The sequence below is a fragment of the Gasterosteus aculeatus genome, chromosome Y, assembly GCF_964276395.1.
Source record: "Gasterosteus aculeatus chromosome Y, fGasAcu3.hap1.1, whole genome shotgun sequence".
In the NCBI taxonomy this organism is placed as follows: Eukaryota; Metazoa; Chordata; class Actinopteri; order Perciformes; family Gasterosteidae; genus Gasterosteus; species Gasterosteus aculeatus.
The window spans coordinates 8,360,714-8,376,727 of NC_135709.1; the positions used below are offsets into that span (position 1 = coordinate 8,360,714).

Here is a 16,014-nt window from a genome sequence, read left to right on the forward strand (position 1 = left end):
TCTTTAAAGAGTAAACACTTGGAATGCAGACAAGTAGACAAGGGCTGCAACTAACGATTATTTTAATAATCGATTAATCGGTCGATTATTTCTTTATTTTAAAAAAAAACGGCATCAAAAAGCTTTAATTTCCAACCCTTTATTCTAAAACAGAACCTCAAATTCGTCAGAACTAGTTCTCCAAACCACAATCACAAACACACCCTCATGTTCACTTGAAGCATATTCATTAAATTATTACCATCATTGTAGTGCAAGTTAAGTAAATGCATACAGCTAAAAAACAACCAAGTGCTATGAGATGAATTTAAAATGGCATTTGTAAATAAATGCATTAGAGGCTTCTTAGTTGATTTAATGGATCACCACGTGTCTCCCTTTACAGGCATAACATCAACTACCGTATAACCCACAGTATATGCGCAAGAGCACTGGACTACCATATATGACAGCATTAAAAAGTACAACACACACAAATATATTTGTCAACAATAACCGATATGGGACAAAGCACAAAATATCAGACAACACATTGAAAAATGAATGGTCCAAAAGAGGCGAGTAAATAAAAACGTGTCTTAGTCTTGCTAACTGCTTTACTGCTGTTATTAGCGAGCTAACGCTAGCTTGATCAGCTGGATGACGAGTAAACAGGAGGCTTGTTACGTCCCTTACGTCAAAACGGGACAACGTGGACCGGGACCCCCCACGCTCGCACACCTTAGACGACTAGTCGAACAGACGTCGTCTCTCCCTGCATCATGTGACTCACAACAACTGCCGGCTGCTCTTTCCTCTACGTCGGCTCGGCGCCTTTATTTTTATTTTTGCTCCGCGCGCATCTCCGCAACTCATTGAGTGACGTAATAATCGCGCGACACAACGAATCGATAATGAAATTCGTTGCCAACGCTTTTAATATATATATATATATAATTTTTTTTTTAATAATCGATTTAAATCGATTTTATCGATTCATTGTTGCAGCCCTAAAGGAGACAAACTGTGTTTGGAACAGACAGGGTGGCGCTCTGGCTTTGTTTGGTCCAACAGTTCCGGTTTGTGAGCCTGCAGAGCACGGACTGCAGAGCTGATTCAGAAAGCACTGGCTGCCGAGTACAGCTTCAGCGTAAGACACTTCCCTTCTTTTTGTGATTTTGTGTTGAGTTCGATGATTCAACTCTTCAGGAAACTGACAGACGCTTTGTTTGCTTCTCATTGTGCCTCCATTGGCCTAATTCTGAATTTCCAGGCCGCCGGTGGACGGCCTGCTCTTCTACCACCGGCAGACCCACTACACCCCCGGCAGCACCCCTCTGGTGGGCTGGCTACGCCCCTACATGGTCACCGACATCCTGGGCGTAGAGTACCTGGGCCCGAGTACGCCAGCCACCAGCTGCAGCAGATCCTGGAACACAAGAAGCCGTCGAGCAAAGTGCGACCGTCCAACAGCAGCGCACCATTGCACACCGACAAAAAGACGAGCAGTGTGATAGGAGTGAAGCAGTCAATATTGCGGACAAGTTTTATTTCTCCTCTGCACTTAAAACAAATAATCAGAAACATCTTTACTGTTTTTTTTCAGTTGCTTGCAGACTGCAACCTTCATTGTTACGTAACCACCACAAATAATACCGGAAACGCATAGTGGAGCGGCTCACTCGTTTGGACAGCCAATGAGGACTGTGTTTTATAATGGGGGGGGGGGTCGCTCACTTGGCCCCTTCTGCCAGCTTCGATCGATGCAGAATGGCAGCTGTCACTTGGAACTTTTACAATTTCAATTTGATTCAATTAAAACGTTGTTTGAAGCAATAATCTTCAAACAATAAATAATAAACATTTGGGTTGAGACGTTTCCTCTGGGAGATTTTTGCCTACTTTTACTGATTGACCTGAAATTTTGCACACAGGTACTCTACAAAAAAGTCAATCATGGTATGCAAATGCGCCTAACTAGATTTTCCGCCATTTGTTTGTTGATATCTCATTGGGTTTCGAAGTTATGGACCAATGCAGGTTGTATGGGGTGTGGCCTAAATGTTAAAGACTGAAAAACTTTTGCTCGTTTTTTGCGATTTCCATCGTATTTTGGATTTACAAACGAACAAACTCCTCCGAGAGTTTAAACCCGATCCACTTCATTTTCGGGAAAATGGATCCTTACAACTGAATGGTTAATAGTTATTAAAATCAAGAGTTTTCGTGTAACTACCAGGGCGTGACCTCACGTCCATTTTCTTGAAAACATAAAATGTTATAACTCCAAGGAACATTTTTATTTCTGGCCAAAATTTCTAATTCATGATGCTATTGTACGCCGTATGTAAGTATTCCCATGCAGTGATTTTCAAAAAAATCTTAGCGCCACCAATTGGCTTAGCCAAATGCAAAACTTTTACACTTGAATGTGTATCTCCTAGCCATTTCATCCGATCAACCTCAAATCCTAGTATAATAGCCTTAAGGCTTTGATGATAGTTCACAGTGAATGTTGGGGAGTTTTTGAAAAACCGTGTTGCTGTGACGACACTGTCTTCGCATGAAAGTTCAAGCAGATACTTTGGTGCCTTGGCAAACTCAAAAACTCTTTGAGAACTTCTGTCAGTGTCCTATGTCATGACATTAAAGAGCTGATGTGGAGTTTTGACTCAAAAATGCTCAATCGCCTCCATAGTGCATTTTGGCTTGATACTGCCCCCTACACGTATTCATGAAGCAGCCCCAGCAACTGCTGGGATCTAGGTGCACTCACCTGAAGGCATCAGCTTTGATCCAGCTGTACAGATATCTCTTCCCTATCAGCAGAGTAGGCTTGAGAGAAATTAATCAAGTTGGTCAAGTTGACTGTGACCGACATGAGTGGACATGTTAAAATACAGGTGTTCTGCAGAGACACATTCAATGTTCGCAAAATAAAAAAACTCTGGCAGACTTCACAAGTTAATACTTGAGATTAGCTCACGATCTTTGCCTCAACTGAATGGAGGTAATCCTACATATTTGTTTACTTTTTGTAGGTCTTTGTACAGCAAGGCAAGTAGCCAAGTGGTGAGGTATTCCGTTTAGGAAGCCACAATTGGTTTAAATACCACACCCGCCACTGATTTTCTTTTGTCTTTTCGTCCAGCTGACCACTGCCCCCCCCGACATGCAAAGGGAGGCTCAGGCCCGTTCATTGCTGCTTGCAGCTTTAATTACTATCTATTTTTGATGTCATGCTATATATTACATTGAATAATACACAATGTCTTTATTTACGTTTTTATGAAGTACTTTACTGTGACATGTAAGTTATTCTATATGACATTTATACAATATGTTTAAGACGCACACAACTTCATGCTGAACTATACTCAGAAAGTCATAATACATATTTGTATACATTTGTTTGATGTAATAGATGACAAACTACATATTTTCCACCATTTTTTACGTGAATTAAGAAAATTTCTTTGCGGTATACTCTTAATGTTTTTTATAGCCGCACACCACCTTGTTCTGTATGCATTAATACACTCATTTATATTTGACATTTTTTATTAAATCTCAAAAGACGGCAATCGGACCAATTTAAAAAATGTTAACCTACACACAATAAAAGTACACAAGATGTAGATGGAAATAATTTTTTAAAAGAACATATATACAAGGATAACAACAGAAAAGTTGTTGTGTTAGAGCTTAGAAGGAGAAATTACCAAAAAAGACGAGGAATACTTTTCTAACCAGTTATAGAAGATGAGTGTGGAGGTAAGGGGTTAGGGTTAGGGTACATCGGAATCAACAGACATCAGATCACGTCGAACCGCACAGATAATGAGTCGGCTCGCTTGTTTTGGTACTTAAAAACAAAACGGAGCAGTTTGGCTTTAATGTCATGACCCGTTCTCCATGCAACCAGAAGAATACAAATTAATTGGGGGCTGGGGAGGGGGTACATCAAAATAAGAGCCAAACACCTCTAGAACTGGCCAACCTGAAATGGGTCAAACCCCGATACACACAAACATCAATAGCAGCAGGTTTCCCTTTTTCTTCCTTCCTCCCTTCCTACCTTCAAAGTGCTCCATACAAACACAGACTTGTCAGTTCTCAGACCTTCTGGTTCCCCTCATCAGGCATTTGCCAGGCAGTAAGGTGCACACGGCAAGTACATTCACACTGAAGAGAGCTTCACTGCGGCTTCAGTCCACGGACAACAGGCTTTGTTGAAGGGAAGTGCAAGGACAGAAACGGTGATGGAGCCTGACGTACATGCAAACTTAAGGAATGACAGTGTAAAAAGTAAGGTAAAGCATTTTGACAGGACAGTTTATATCTTCCAAAGGTAAAAGTTCATTTGAAAAAAAAAGAAATGCTGAACCATGTTGGCAATAAGAGTCTGTGGAGGGTTCAAGTTCAATATCTTTCGCAACGAAGGACACGGCTCACTAGGAAAAGAAAAACTTAAAAAGATTCATTCCATCTGAATGTGTTTCATTTAAATAGGTCCATGAGCTTTTGTGTTTAACTTCCTGTCGGGGGGTTAGGGTTAAAGTATTAGTAGATGGTGAGGCTGACCGACCGGTTCATCTTCTTGCCGATGAGTCTGGAGGTTCTGGGATTCGACTGCACCGTGGAGCGGGTCAGGATCCGGTCGGTGGACAAAACCTTCTCCTCTGCGGCAGCTCGAGCCTGCTGGGCCTTCTTCAGCTCCCTGAGGAGAATTTAAAAAAGGGACACAGTTTAGGATTGAGACTTGAAAGACTGCTTATCTACTTGAGGAGAGATGAATGTCAAACAGCAGGATGCATTAGTCTAAACATGAATACTTACTTCTGGAGCAGTGCATTCTTGAACTTCTCCGCATTGAGCTCCACTCGGAGCTGAATGGCGCTCATCCGGGAAGCCGTGAGGAGCACCGGGTGTTTGATGAGTTCCGACGTGGACGGCCGTCCACTTGGATCGGGATGAATCATCAGCTACAAGGAAAAGGGATTACGTTAAAAAAATTAATTTAAGTTATTTAAATTCATACATTTGACATTTGTTCAACGGACCTCAGAGCTCCAAGTTTAATTCTTAATTAAAAATTAAGTTTTATAACAGATATGAGCTACAGATAAAAAGTTGGTCTCCCCCAAAACAGCATTAAGTTGTCTCCAAATCAGTTTTTCAAGGACCTTCATTCAAAACAAATTTAGAAAGGACAGGGGACATGTGTAGTCTTCACAAAGATATAAACTGATAAAAGTGGAACAGACGGTTGTCCGTTACCTTGAGAAGACTGAGAAACTCTGGAGAAAGCACTTGGGGGATGGCAGGCAGTTTTCCCTCTCGGATCTCGTGCCATTTGTCTCCGTTGGTGGGAAGAGGCTCCGCCCCCGAGGCGTTGACGACAGTCAGAGCCAGGGCAAAGATGTCCGCCTTCGTCAACTTACTGTAGTCCTACGAAAGAAAACCGGACCAACAGGGAGAAACTTTAACACTTTTGTGAAGCACCATTTAAAAGTAATAAGGCAGTTCTTAAGAGTAGGATGACCAACCTCTTGTAAAATTTCATTGGCCAGGTATCTGCTGTCCCCTTCCTCCACTTGCGGATTGTTCACCCGTGTCACATGACCCAGATCTCCTGGAGAAGGAACACAATGAGAAAAGATCAAAGCTGGGACCCGACTTCACGGCAAGTAACGAAAGAAAATATCAGTCAAAGGGGCCGCAAAACAAACCAGGGAGGCCGTGTGAAAGCAGCGTACCTATTTTGTAGACGACGCTGGTGGTCACTCCTTCGTCATCATCACATTCATCACAGCTGGATACAGATTTTTGTGAAATGAAGATGTTACCTATGAAAAATGACATTTCCATTGGTATCTGAGCCGTTTATACTACATAAAAGACACAAATACAGCGTTATTTCTCCTGCCGACATCCAAGTCTATCATTCTATACGAGATGTTATCAGGACCACAGGTAGTACAACGTTTGCGTGCCCAGGTACTCACTGGGCTTGATGTCCATGTGCACCAGAGACGTGGAGTGGATGTACTTAAGGCCCCGTGTGACTTGCAGCAGCAGGTCCTTCAGCTCCAGCTCGCTCAGGTAACTGAGCCGCCTGTAATTCTCGGAGATGGCGTCGGAGAGCGTGCCACCGTTGCAGTACTCGTTCTGAATGAGCATGTGGTCGTCCTCGGCCCAGGCGGAGTAGTAGCGCACCACGTGGGGATGCTGGCCCAGCACAGCGTGGGCGTACACCTCCCGCAGGGCGTTCTGTCTGCGGAGGAGAGGAACAGGCTGTTTTAACTGAGACATTTCTGGGGTTTAAAAAAAAGTGATGGCGGGAAAAAAGTAAGTTTTCCAGGCAACAACTTTAGATGTGCATCATGTAATATTGACATGCTTCATTTTAAACGCATGCATGTCTTTGGAAAAAACATACTCGTCCACTGAGCCGGCCAGAGGTTTCTTTGACCTCTTGATGGCGTAGATGCAGCCATCGAGTCTTTTCACACACTTGAACACGGCACCAAACTCTCCGCAGCCAATCTTCTCCAGCTCGAGGAACTCTGAGGCGTACCTGGACATTATGTTGCTCTCCATCATGGTGATCCTCTGAGAGCAGGAGGACGCATTAGCATTTACATTTCAGCGACTTCACAACCAACTTTTTTACGCCATTTAAATCAAAGTGATTTCCTCTAAAAAATGTGTTCTAAATCTATCTGCATTGTATACAGCATTTGGAAAAGTAATTTTAAGAAATTGTTGTCAAACTATTTATTTGTAATATTCTAATCTAAGGTTGATCAAGTAAAAGTCATTAGTTACAACTCTTAAACAAAGTTTTAGAGGTACTGTGTGTGCTGTAACAAGTAGTATAGGAGTTGTATATAGTGTGAATTGTGTATAGTTCTATCTAGCGATAGATAGGGGCCGTCAGCCCCCACACATTGACGTTGGATCTGTGGGAAACACTGGCACAAAATGCAACAAGTTTCCCACCAAGATAAATAAATCCACTGACATTATATTCCCAACAGTAAAATGCAGATCAATCTATGCAAATCACAAGAACATTTCATTACCTTTGATGGGGGCAAAACTTCATCCTCTCCCTCGCCGTCACTTGCCTCCATGTCTTCTCCACATGAGCTGAAAGACAATAGACAGTCAGCGTGGTTACATGGATTTGAATAACTGGCTTAGTCGGACTGAAATCGAATTATCCGTTTCATGTAAACACCTTTGTCCGACTATGTGCGGTCTGACTACGATCCGACAAACACCCCTGGACAAGACAACACACGAGGTGCCATTTTTAAACTACAACACCGTCGCCTCGCAGCATTACTTTACCGTGGTCAACCCAGGCGGTGCAGACCTTCTTGGGTATCATCGGTTAGCTTTCAGTTTTCGCGCGATCGAATGACGTCAATCTACTTTCCGTCATATACCACGCCTATCAAGTAAGGGTACTGTTGCGGTGGAAACGCTCGCCAAATCATGGTTAACAGACCCGACCCGTACCGACCCGACCCGTACCGCTCGGTGGAAACGCGCCATTAGAGACTATATAATTCGAGCGCATTTTGTATTAAGTGCCTTTTTTCATGTTGTTGTTAAACTGCCGGAAATAGGTCTGTGCACGTTAAACTGCAGGACAGAATACTCTTGTTGCAAATAAACTTTGTCATATTGCTTGGATTTAAGTCTCCAGTCTAGTCCTTGTTTTGCTCGCACAACACACTACAGGTGTTTCAGGTACAACAGATTAAGACAAGAGGTATTTATAACATAATAAACTCACTCATTCCAGTGTGCTCGCTTCCTGTTTCTCTGCTGTGTAGCAGACAGGATGAGGAAGGAGTCTGGTGTGAAGGGGTTAAAGTTGACCAGGGGGGTCTCCTGTCTCCTGCCCTCGTTTGTGAATGACTTTCTTGAAGGCTCTGCATTCTTGAACAGGGCAACTCTCCTGCTGGAGGATCCCAAGCCAGAGGCCCTGGCTCGGGACAGCAAGCTCTGCAAGACGAGAAAGGATACAAGACAGATTTAGTGCTTTGTTAATTACATAACCATGAAAGATTTAATTGCAGACCATCTCTATGAAAGTGAGTTGATTAAAACAGGTTACTAAACAATAAAAGGAGTTGGACTTCCGAAGTAGAGTGTTGGAATATGCAGGTTTTAAATCTGGTGCTAAACAATAAAACGAACATGTCCAAATATACAGCCTCACGTGTCCTACTACATTACAGATCATTTAGCTGACGCTTTTATCCAAAGCGACTTACATTACACATTGCGCAAGAGTTCCTTCTGCATTAAGTAGGTCAGTAGGTTTGTTAAGGGTTTAAAGCCTAGTTTATGCTTCTGTGTTTTCAGAGAGGCGAGAGGACACGCAAGATCCCCTTTCTTTCATATTTCTTCCGACAAAAGCGCATCAATCTGATCCGTTCTCTCATAAACATTCTTTGTTTTAATAATGGTGGTATTGTGCTATGAAACGGAAATGTGAGACTCCGTAAAGGATGTAGTTAGCGAATCAATCGCAGCCTGGTGCGCTGCGGGAGGGTGCGCCACTTTCGACGCTAGTCTAGAAAAATGGGTCGACGCACGCAAGGAGGTCTTGCGTCTGCGTCGCTCTGAAAACGCAGAAGCATAAACTAGGCTTAAAGGGTTACTTTTCCCTCCTTGCCCAAATTGAAACATATAACAAAAGTCCTAAAGCAGACTAAAGAAATGGCTCGAAATATGTGCTCTTCGATGTCGATGCCAAAAGTTGTCCCGTGCAATCCAAAAGTTTTTTTTTATGTGCCAGTGTTTTCTACTAAACACACATGCGACATGTGTGCACATCACATATGAACCAATACGAACCTTTGGTGTGTGCGGTGTGTCAAACAGTCTGAGTTTTCTGAACGTTTTGTGCGGCGGTGTGTCGGGGCAGTCCGGGATCGGGGAGCTGGATCCTTCCCCGTCGGCATGCACGTAGGACCGCTCCGGTGACCCTCCGTACAACCGGGAAGCCTTGCGCGGCGAAAGCGAGCAGTTGGCGAAGATAACGCTTCTCGGCAATCGCAGGTGAGTCGGAGACCCGAAACTCTCCTCGTCCCACAGCTCCACGTCGTCGTCTCCGCCGGACCGGTTCAGCGGGCTACTGTCGCCCTCCAGCCGCTTGTCTTTGGCGACCCGTCGCACCGGCATCGGGGAGTCCATCTCCGTGAAGCCGGACTCTCCGCCCGTGCTGTTGTTGACGTCCTCGATGGGCTCGTCCTCCTCGTCGCTGCACGTGAACTGCAGTTTCTGCCGAATCGGTGGAACTCTAGGAGACGGAGATCCGTGCCGATGGCGACTTAAGCTCGACATGTCCAGGATTTAAACCACGGGGTCGTCGACGGTAAAACAAAAACAAAAAAACGGCTGGACCCCCACTACCGTTCGTAGAGAGGACTCAATACGACCACCAACTACCTTCAAATAAAGGTATCGACTTCAAAGTGTCAAAAAAGTACCGCGAGTCGCTTAAAGGTCCGCTAGCATCCAGTGAAACGTTAACTTGTTAGCCAACTCCTACACGCCCATCCAGCGCGGAGAAATGGCCCCGGAGTGAGTTGCGGAACAACGTCCCGAAGTGAAATTAAACCACCAGTACGGGATACACGGGGGTCCAGTCGAGTATCGGTATCCGTCGATACGTTAGCGATGACTCACCAATTCAGAAACACGTCTTTCCACAGGAGAGAAACAAACCAATGTTAAATAATAAACAAGTTCGAACGAGTGGGTAAGAGTTCTTCCTATCACGCGCGTAGCAAAGGACTTCCCGCGACCGTTGGTCACGCGGTCCCAAAGCAGCCAATCGAAACGCGTCTTGATTTTTTGAAAGAAGGGCGTTCCAGAGTTGGGATGGGGCGCAGTTCTACCACAATGCATTTCATCCCACTGTACACTTTCCACTACATTTCAGAGTATATGATCCCATCAGTAATAATGTGGTTAACCACCAAGAGTTTTACAGCTTCAGTATTAATATTGCAATATAATAAAAAAACAAAAGTGACCAGCCTGCCCATTAAGTACTTCAATATGAAATGATACCACAATGTAAACATAGTACTTTATATTTAGTTGAGATTGACTTTTTTATATGACGATGATGATGATGCTAAGTTCAAATCTCAAGTCTGCAGACAAACTAAATCGGTCAAACAACTGTTAAACCAAGTATAAAATAAAAGATGAAAAAGTGTAACATTTTCTAAACATTACAGTAGATATACTTAGTTCATTCCCATCACTTAAAATATAATGCTTGTACAAAGAGGAGTGGAGTAGTGTGGGAGAACAATTCAATGCCCATTCTCACAATTCAATGAGAAAGAGTGTCCAAAACTTTTGACTGGTACTGTAAATTATACTGTGTATATAATGATTTCATAATACGAGTAGATTATATCCAGCATTCTGATTGGTTGAGAGTGAGTCATGGCGTGAATGTACGTCACCTGTTCATATTGACCCGAGCGTTCCGTATCACTGCGCACTCAAAGTAACAGGTTAGATTTTGCGCGACAGTTAGTTGACATTTTAGTTTTTAGCTCGGTGGCAATCGCCGGAAAAAGACCAGAAATCCCACAAATGATCCGTTTGATCGGTTTCGGGCATTGTGAGCAATTAAGGTGAACGTCATGGGCTATAGTCACTGGTCACTTTCACTTGTCACTTTCTGTTTGCTGGTGCACTTTATTTTTAATTTCTAAATATTTTTATCTTTAACTTTTATTCCTTTATTTTTAAACTAACCCATAGCCTTATACTACTAACCATAGCATTATATTTTATTTTATTCCCCGTGCACTGTTGTCTTGTCGTCCATTGTCGTACTGTCTGCTGTTACGCACCAACCGCCAAGTCAAATTCCTTGTGTGTCTGACATATTATGGGAATAAATGTTTCCTCATCCTGATTTATAATGTAACTGTATTATAAAAGCAATAAGGTACTTGAGGCAGTACTTTTATCGTCCAATAATGTAACAGTTCAGGGGTGTTGTTGGGCCCGACGCAGAGCGAAGGGCCACCAACCCTCAAACTGTTATTTATTATTACATAATAAAGTACAGCCTCTCGTACCTTATTGCTTTTTTAAACAATTCAATTTTTATACAATGCATATATATATAAGCAACACTTCAAGTGTTCGAAATCAATTACAACCACTTCTTTTTACCTTTATTATAAATAGCATTAGCTGTACATTGAACTGAGCACTGTGCACCATAAAAATAAGAGAGCATTTTCCCATCTCCCATGGGGAACAAAGAAGCAGAGCAGAAGTCCAGTTATCAAAATCCTATGTACGCATAAAAGATAAGTTCTTTAGTGGAAAAAAAGAAAAAAACACATGACGGAAGACGTGTGATTTATCTTGTAGATATAGTCCAAGTGAGATGTGTTTTTCTTTAAAATTCTAATTCACGGTCCATAATGAGGGCATCAATCATTAAGGGCCCAGCGACTCTCCTTGCTGTATTCTTGATGCTATTCTGATGGCTTCCTCCAGCGAAGGCTGATCGCTGAGCTACAGAGAAGGAAAACAATGGGACACACATGACACACACGTCTATCGACACACTGATAGCTGTCATTAATCATTCATTTTCCCCTTCAAAAGACTAACACCCCGGCTTGACTGACCGCTGCGTTAAAATGCTGTTGCATGTTGGTAATAAGAGGTTTGCTGTATAATTACAATGATAGAAAGGCACTGTGGGGGCGAATGACAACAGGGTTTTCCTGTAAGGGTAACGCCATGAGACCGGTAACCTTTGATGAGATAACAATCTGTGGTTTCAGGCATGATAAGTTAATTAAGTCCTTTGAATTGATTAATAATATGTAATTAAAGCGCAATCTATTTTTGTATGGATTAAAGATTATGATAATTTTGATTTTGATAATTTTGTGATGTAAAACCCCTGAGTTAAACTCCACCTACCAATGACTTTTAGTTGAGTGTTAAAGCAAATAGCTCCCTGTGGTTGGATCCGGGTAGGCATTCATTTAAATACCGTTATGACCGAAACTCCTGTTTGTATCATATGACTGACAGCACACGGAGTGTAGTTGTCAGTAAAATCAATCAATCAAAAATGCAGCAGACTCTGTGGGAACCATACCAAGGCTATAACTAATACCTCTGAATTCAATGGGCCTCTACTGCCAAATTTTTGTTCCCAAATGTTCCATTTCACAGATCGTCTACATTTAAACTACATGGCAGACGTTTCCGGTCGTCTTCCTTCTTCTTCTTCTTCTTCTTCTTCTTCTCCTCCTGAATAACTAAACAAATCCACAGATGTGAAACTCAACCCAACGGCGTATTCATTCCTACGGTGTCGTTCTACCAACCTGCACAGCAATGTGAGTGCCGTTGGAGGTGGCAAGTAATGTGACGGGATGAATGTCATCCTGCTCTTGGCTGTAGCCGGCCTCCTCCACGGTTTGAAACGCAGCCATGTCTGGCGTCATGATGGCCACCTGAGGCAGACGAGAGACACGGGCATACACCCAATCATTGACACGTCAGTAATAAATATAAAATATATTTATAGAAGGGCATCAGTTACTCTCTCTTTAATAAATCACCTTTGGACAAATCAATCACTTTGGTATATATATTTTGCATTGTATATATAACACTAATTTCTTTTCCTGCATAAATAAGCACTATAAACAATCTTGCAGGATTAATAAAGTAACTATCCATCTGTACAACCGTCATTTAATCGTTTATAGACAGCTGAAAACACAAACCATATTATCTTTTGTTTACGGTTCGTTTCCCCTGATTTGGTCCACAGATAATGAGTCGGGTACGCAAAATTCTCCAAAGCCAAACATTCTAACAATGTATTTGCACGATGAACACGGCGGCTGGTCAGCTGGTTACTTGTTCATCTGGGCCGAGTGTTGTTACCATGGTGACCGAGTGACCGCCGTGCATCGTCAGTTCGTGGGCCGGGATGGTTATGGTTGTGCCTTCTTGGGTTAGCATGGTGATTGTTCCACCCACAGCTTGTAAGTCCGCTTCGGAGATACTGACCTGACGCGAGACCCCAAAACACAGAGAGAACGTTGAAAACGAAAAAATTAACCACGAGGTCACAAGAGTTGTGTTAGGAAATGGGACAGAAGGCTTTCAGCCTAGAATAAGGAAAGAAAATGTCCTTCTAGAGTCAAGAATGGTTAAACAAATATACCCTATATCACAATATTTGGATTGGAAAATACTCCCTTTTGATAATGTGACATTTGGGGACAAACATTAGTGCATTCGGAGGATATATATATATATATATATATATATATATATATATATATATATATATATATATATATATCTGTATATTGATGATCTTATTACAAGTTGTTATTTTAGCTTGTAAAGCATTTTGTTTAATTGTCATTGTATCGTTATTACTTGTAATACTTTTAATACAATTAAACACATCAGGGTTTGATTGCTGCCACGGAAGGTCCCTCAGTCCAACAATAATAACAAAGAAGAACATTGGTGAGGTCTTGAAGTAAGCTTTTGAAACAACCATGGTCATTTTATTTGATGAAATAGCTGCAAAGTAACGTTAGCTAATGTAGCGTTAACTCCCTATTACATTCAAGAAAACAAATATGAGTGGTCTTCTGATATATTTCTTCTTTCTCACATATTATGTTTGTATTAAGTTTAAAAATGATCGGGGGAAACGGGGATAGAATTGAGTTGGACCAAATTAAATGAGCTATTACCTTGTGTTTAAGCGCAATAATCTCTCGGTTCGAACATTGTTGGGAACATAAGTAATACTTAATAATGGTATTACCTGCTGTTGTGTCCTGTCCTCCTGCATTACCAGGGCAACATGCTGCTGACAAATCATGTCCGAGCCCTCCACAGGAACCTGCTCTGAGCCGGAGTCGTCCGCCTCAACAACCGACGTTGTGTAGCTAGCGTTGGGGTCATCGATGGTGTCTGAAGGGAGGGTAAACATTTGGTTGTTTTATCCTTGTTTGAGATATTTAATCCACATCGTTCAGTGGTTCCTTTTTATTTTGTGAATATTTGAAAAAGTTGAAAAGGTGGCAGATATCATTTTTGCACCATCGTTGCATCTCTGCATCTCTACATATATGCCTACAAACATACACAGACCTATTGGGGGTTCAAAGTAGGCCTCCTGCTCCTCCTCGATGGGCTCTGTGTCGTTGTGCGCTGTGCGTTTGTGCATGGCAAGTGTGGAGATCTGCTTGTATGTCTTCCCACAGTAGTTGCAATTGTAGGGTTTGCATGGCGTGTGAACCACATGGTGTTTGTAGAGGCTTGAGTATTCCGTGAAGCGCTTTTCACAGCCAGGCACGGTGCAGACATAAGGTTTCTCTCCTGGAAAAGAAGAAAAGTAGGTTTTAATATTAAAAACTAGGTGTTACGCTCCAGAGGGACACCAAACCAGGACTTCAGGACTTGTGACGAGTCTGTGGGGACGGACTGTGTCATTCAAAGGACTCACCCGTGTGTATTCTCATGTGGTTCTTGTAGTTGGTGGCACTGGCAAACGAGCGGCCACAGCTGGGCTCGGCGCAGTAGTAGGGCCGCTCACCAGTGTGCGTTCGGATGTGGACTTTGCGGATGTTGGAGGTGGTGAAGGATCTGCCGCAGCCGTCCATCGGACATTTGAAAGGCTTCTCTCCTGAAGACAATTTTATAAATGTTTGAATTGCAGACGAAAATAAAAAAGTTTGTCATTCCACATGCTGGTATTCTATCCGTCTTCCTGTCCCAATGAAACTTAAAAAAACAAAATCTTGCGATGTGATAGCGTTTGATAGTCGATGTGATCGACTATCAAACGCAGCAATCGTTTCACAAAATTTAAATCTGTGCCAGACCTATACGATTACAAAGAGACACAAGTTTCCAGGAATGTCGTGCCACAATAGGGCTGTTAAAATTGCTCAAAGATGACGTTCGAATATTCGGGCCCAGCGAATGCACGTCAATAACAGGACTACTTGTATAGGTAATTTATTTAAGTTTAAACCGATTTAACAACATTTGTTAACATTTAACAACTATTCGAATATATAATTTCCGTTGACAGCCCTATGCCACAGCATCATATTGTTCCATGGTGTTTCACCTGTATGAGTCCTTGTGTGCTTTTGAAGGTCCCCAGATGTTTTGAAGGACTTACAGCAATTCAGTTCTTGACATCTATATGGCTTCTCCCCAGTGTGTGTGCGTGAGTGACTCTTTAGTCCGTACCCTGAAAAGAAAAGAAAAAACATTCACACACCATAAAAAACGAGTCACTGACGTTTGATTTATTCCCTCATTGCTGGTTTAATCGCTATACCTCAGCGCAGATTGATTTTGATCTCAAAAGGTTAGTTGCTGACGTCACAACAGTAATAACAGGATTTTTGTTGAGGCGTCCAATAAAAGCATTACAACAACCAATAAAGAATCCCTGAGTATTCCATCTGATGAAGGCTGAATCTTTGTCTACTCCAAATAATGCAATATAGCAACAAATAAACTAAATATGACATGTTCCAACATATAAATTGTTTACAAATATATATTTATAACAAACAGCTTAAAGGTTGTACTGCTGGTAAAAGCAGTTATTTCATTCCCTCTGAAGAAGGTCAGTAAAACAAAGTTGGTTAATTATCCACAGATATAATTCACCTGTGAAAGATGACTTACATTATCAAATGTAAACTCTTTTTAAAGACTCATGAATGTGGTGAGATGTAAACGATTTTACTCTTTTTAATAACTTATTGATATGTTCCATGTCAACTATTTCTGAAATTGACACATTGTACAAAGATTATAACAATATGGAAACTCTTAAACTTAATTATTTTTTCCTGTTATTATTTTCCATGTTAGAAAATCGCCTTAAGTTCTTCTGGGTACGAAAACATCTACTTCTTTTTTATTGGAAGTAATTGATAAAGATATTGG

General features: G+C 41.9%; 2 protein-coding genes and 1 long non-coding RNA gene across 22 annotated transcripts in view; 1 reads left to right on the forward strand and 2 right to left on the reverse strand.

Annotated features, from left to right (window-relative positions):
• Positions 1 to 917: 917 nt before the first annotated feature.
• On the forward strand, positions 918 to 1,840 carry LOC120812646 (uncharacterized). The gene is made up of 2 exons (XR_005710693.2): positions 918 to 1,129; positions 1,253 to 1,840. It is a non-coding gene; the product is annotated as an uncharacterized LOC120812646 (long non-coding RNA).
• Positions 1,841 to 3,522: 1,682 nt separating this feature from the next.
• On the reverse strand, positions 3,523 to 9,864 carry LOC120812640 (wee1-like protein kinase 1-A). The gene is made up of 10 exons (XM_040168786.2): positions 8,860 to 9,864; positions 7,790 to 8,001; positions 7,068 to 7,134; positions 6,422 to 6,594; positions 5,988 to 6,256; positions 5,739 to 5,828; positions 5,529 to 5,614; positions 5,260 to 5,430; positions 4,819 to 4,964; positions 3,523 to 4,699 (listed from the first exon to the last, which is right to left on the reverse strand). Exons 1-10 carry the CDS (start codon positions 9,346 to 9,348, stop codon positions 4,543 to 4,545), a joined length of 1,860 nt encoding a protein of 619 aa, XP_040024720.2. The 5' UTR covers positions 9,349 to 9,864; the 3' UTR covers positions 3,523 to 4,542.
• Positions 9,865 to 11,201: 1,337 nt separating this feature from the next.
• Positions 11,202 to 16,014, reverse strand: part of LOC120812307 (zinc finger protein 143-like) — a 34,966-nt gene continuing 30,153 nt past the window's right edge. For 6 of the 20 annotated variants that reach the window (XM_040168144.2, XM_040168145.2, XM_078097487.1 and 3 more), the window contains 7 exons: positions 15,179 to 15,304; positions 14,549 to 14,728; positions 14,194 to 14,421; positions 13,865 to 14,013; positions 12,934 to 13,086; positions 12,393 to 12,521; positions 11,202 to 11,562 (listed from right to left, as the gene is read on the reverse strand). In XM_040168144.2, coding sequence (XP_040024078.1) covers positions 11,485 to 11,562; positions 12,393 to 12,521; positions 12,934 to 13,086; positions 13,865 to 14,013; positions 14,194 to 14,421; positions 14,549 to 14,728; positions 15,179 to 15,304 — 1,043 coding nt within the window. In that variant the 3' untranslated portion in view covers positions 11,202 to 11,484. Of the gene's footprint in view, positions 12,324 to 12,392; positions 12,522 to 12,933; positions 13,087 to 13,864; positions 14,014 to 14,193; positions 14,422 to 14,548; positions 14,729 to 15,178; positions 15,305 to 16,014 lie in introns of all 20 variants that reach the window. The other 14 variants (XM_040168143.2, XM_078097494.1, XM_078097490.1 and 11 more) reach the window with 7 other exon arrangements.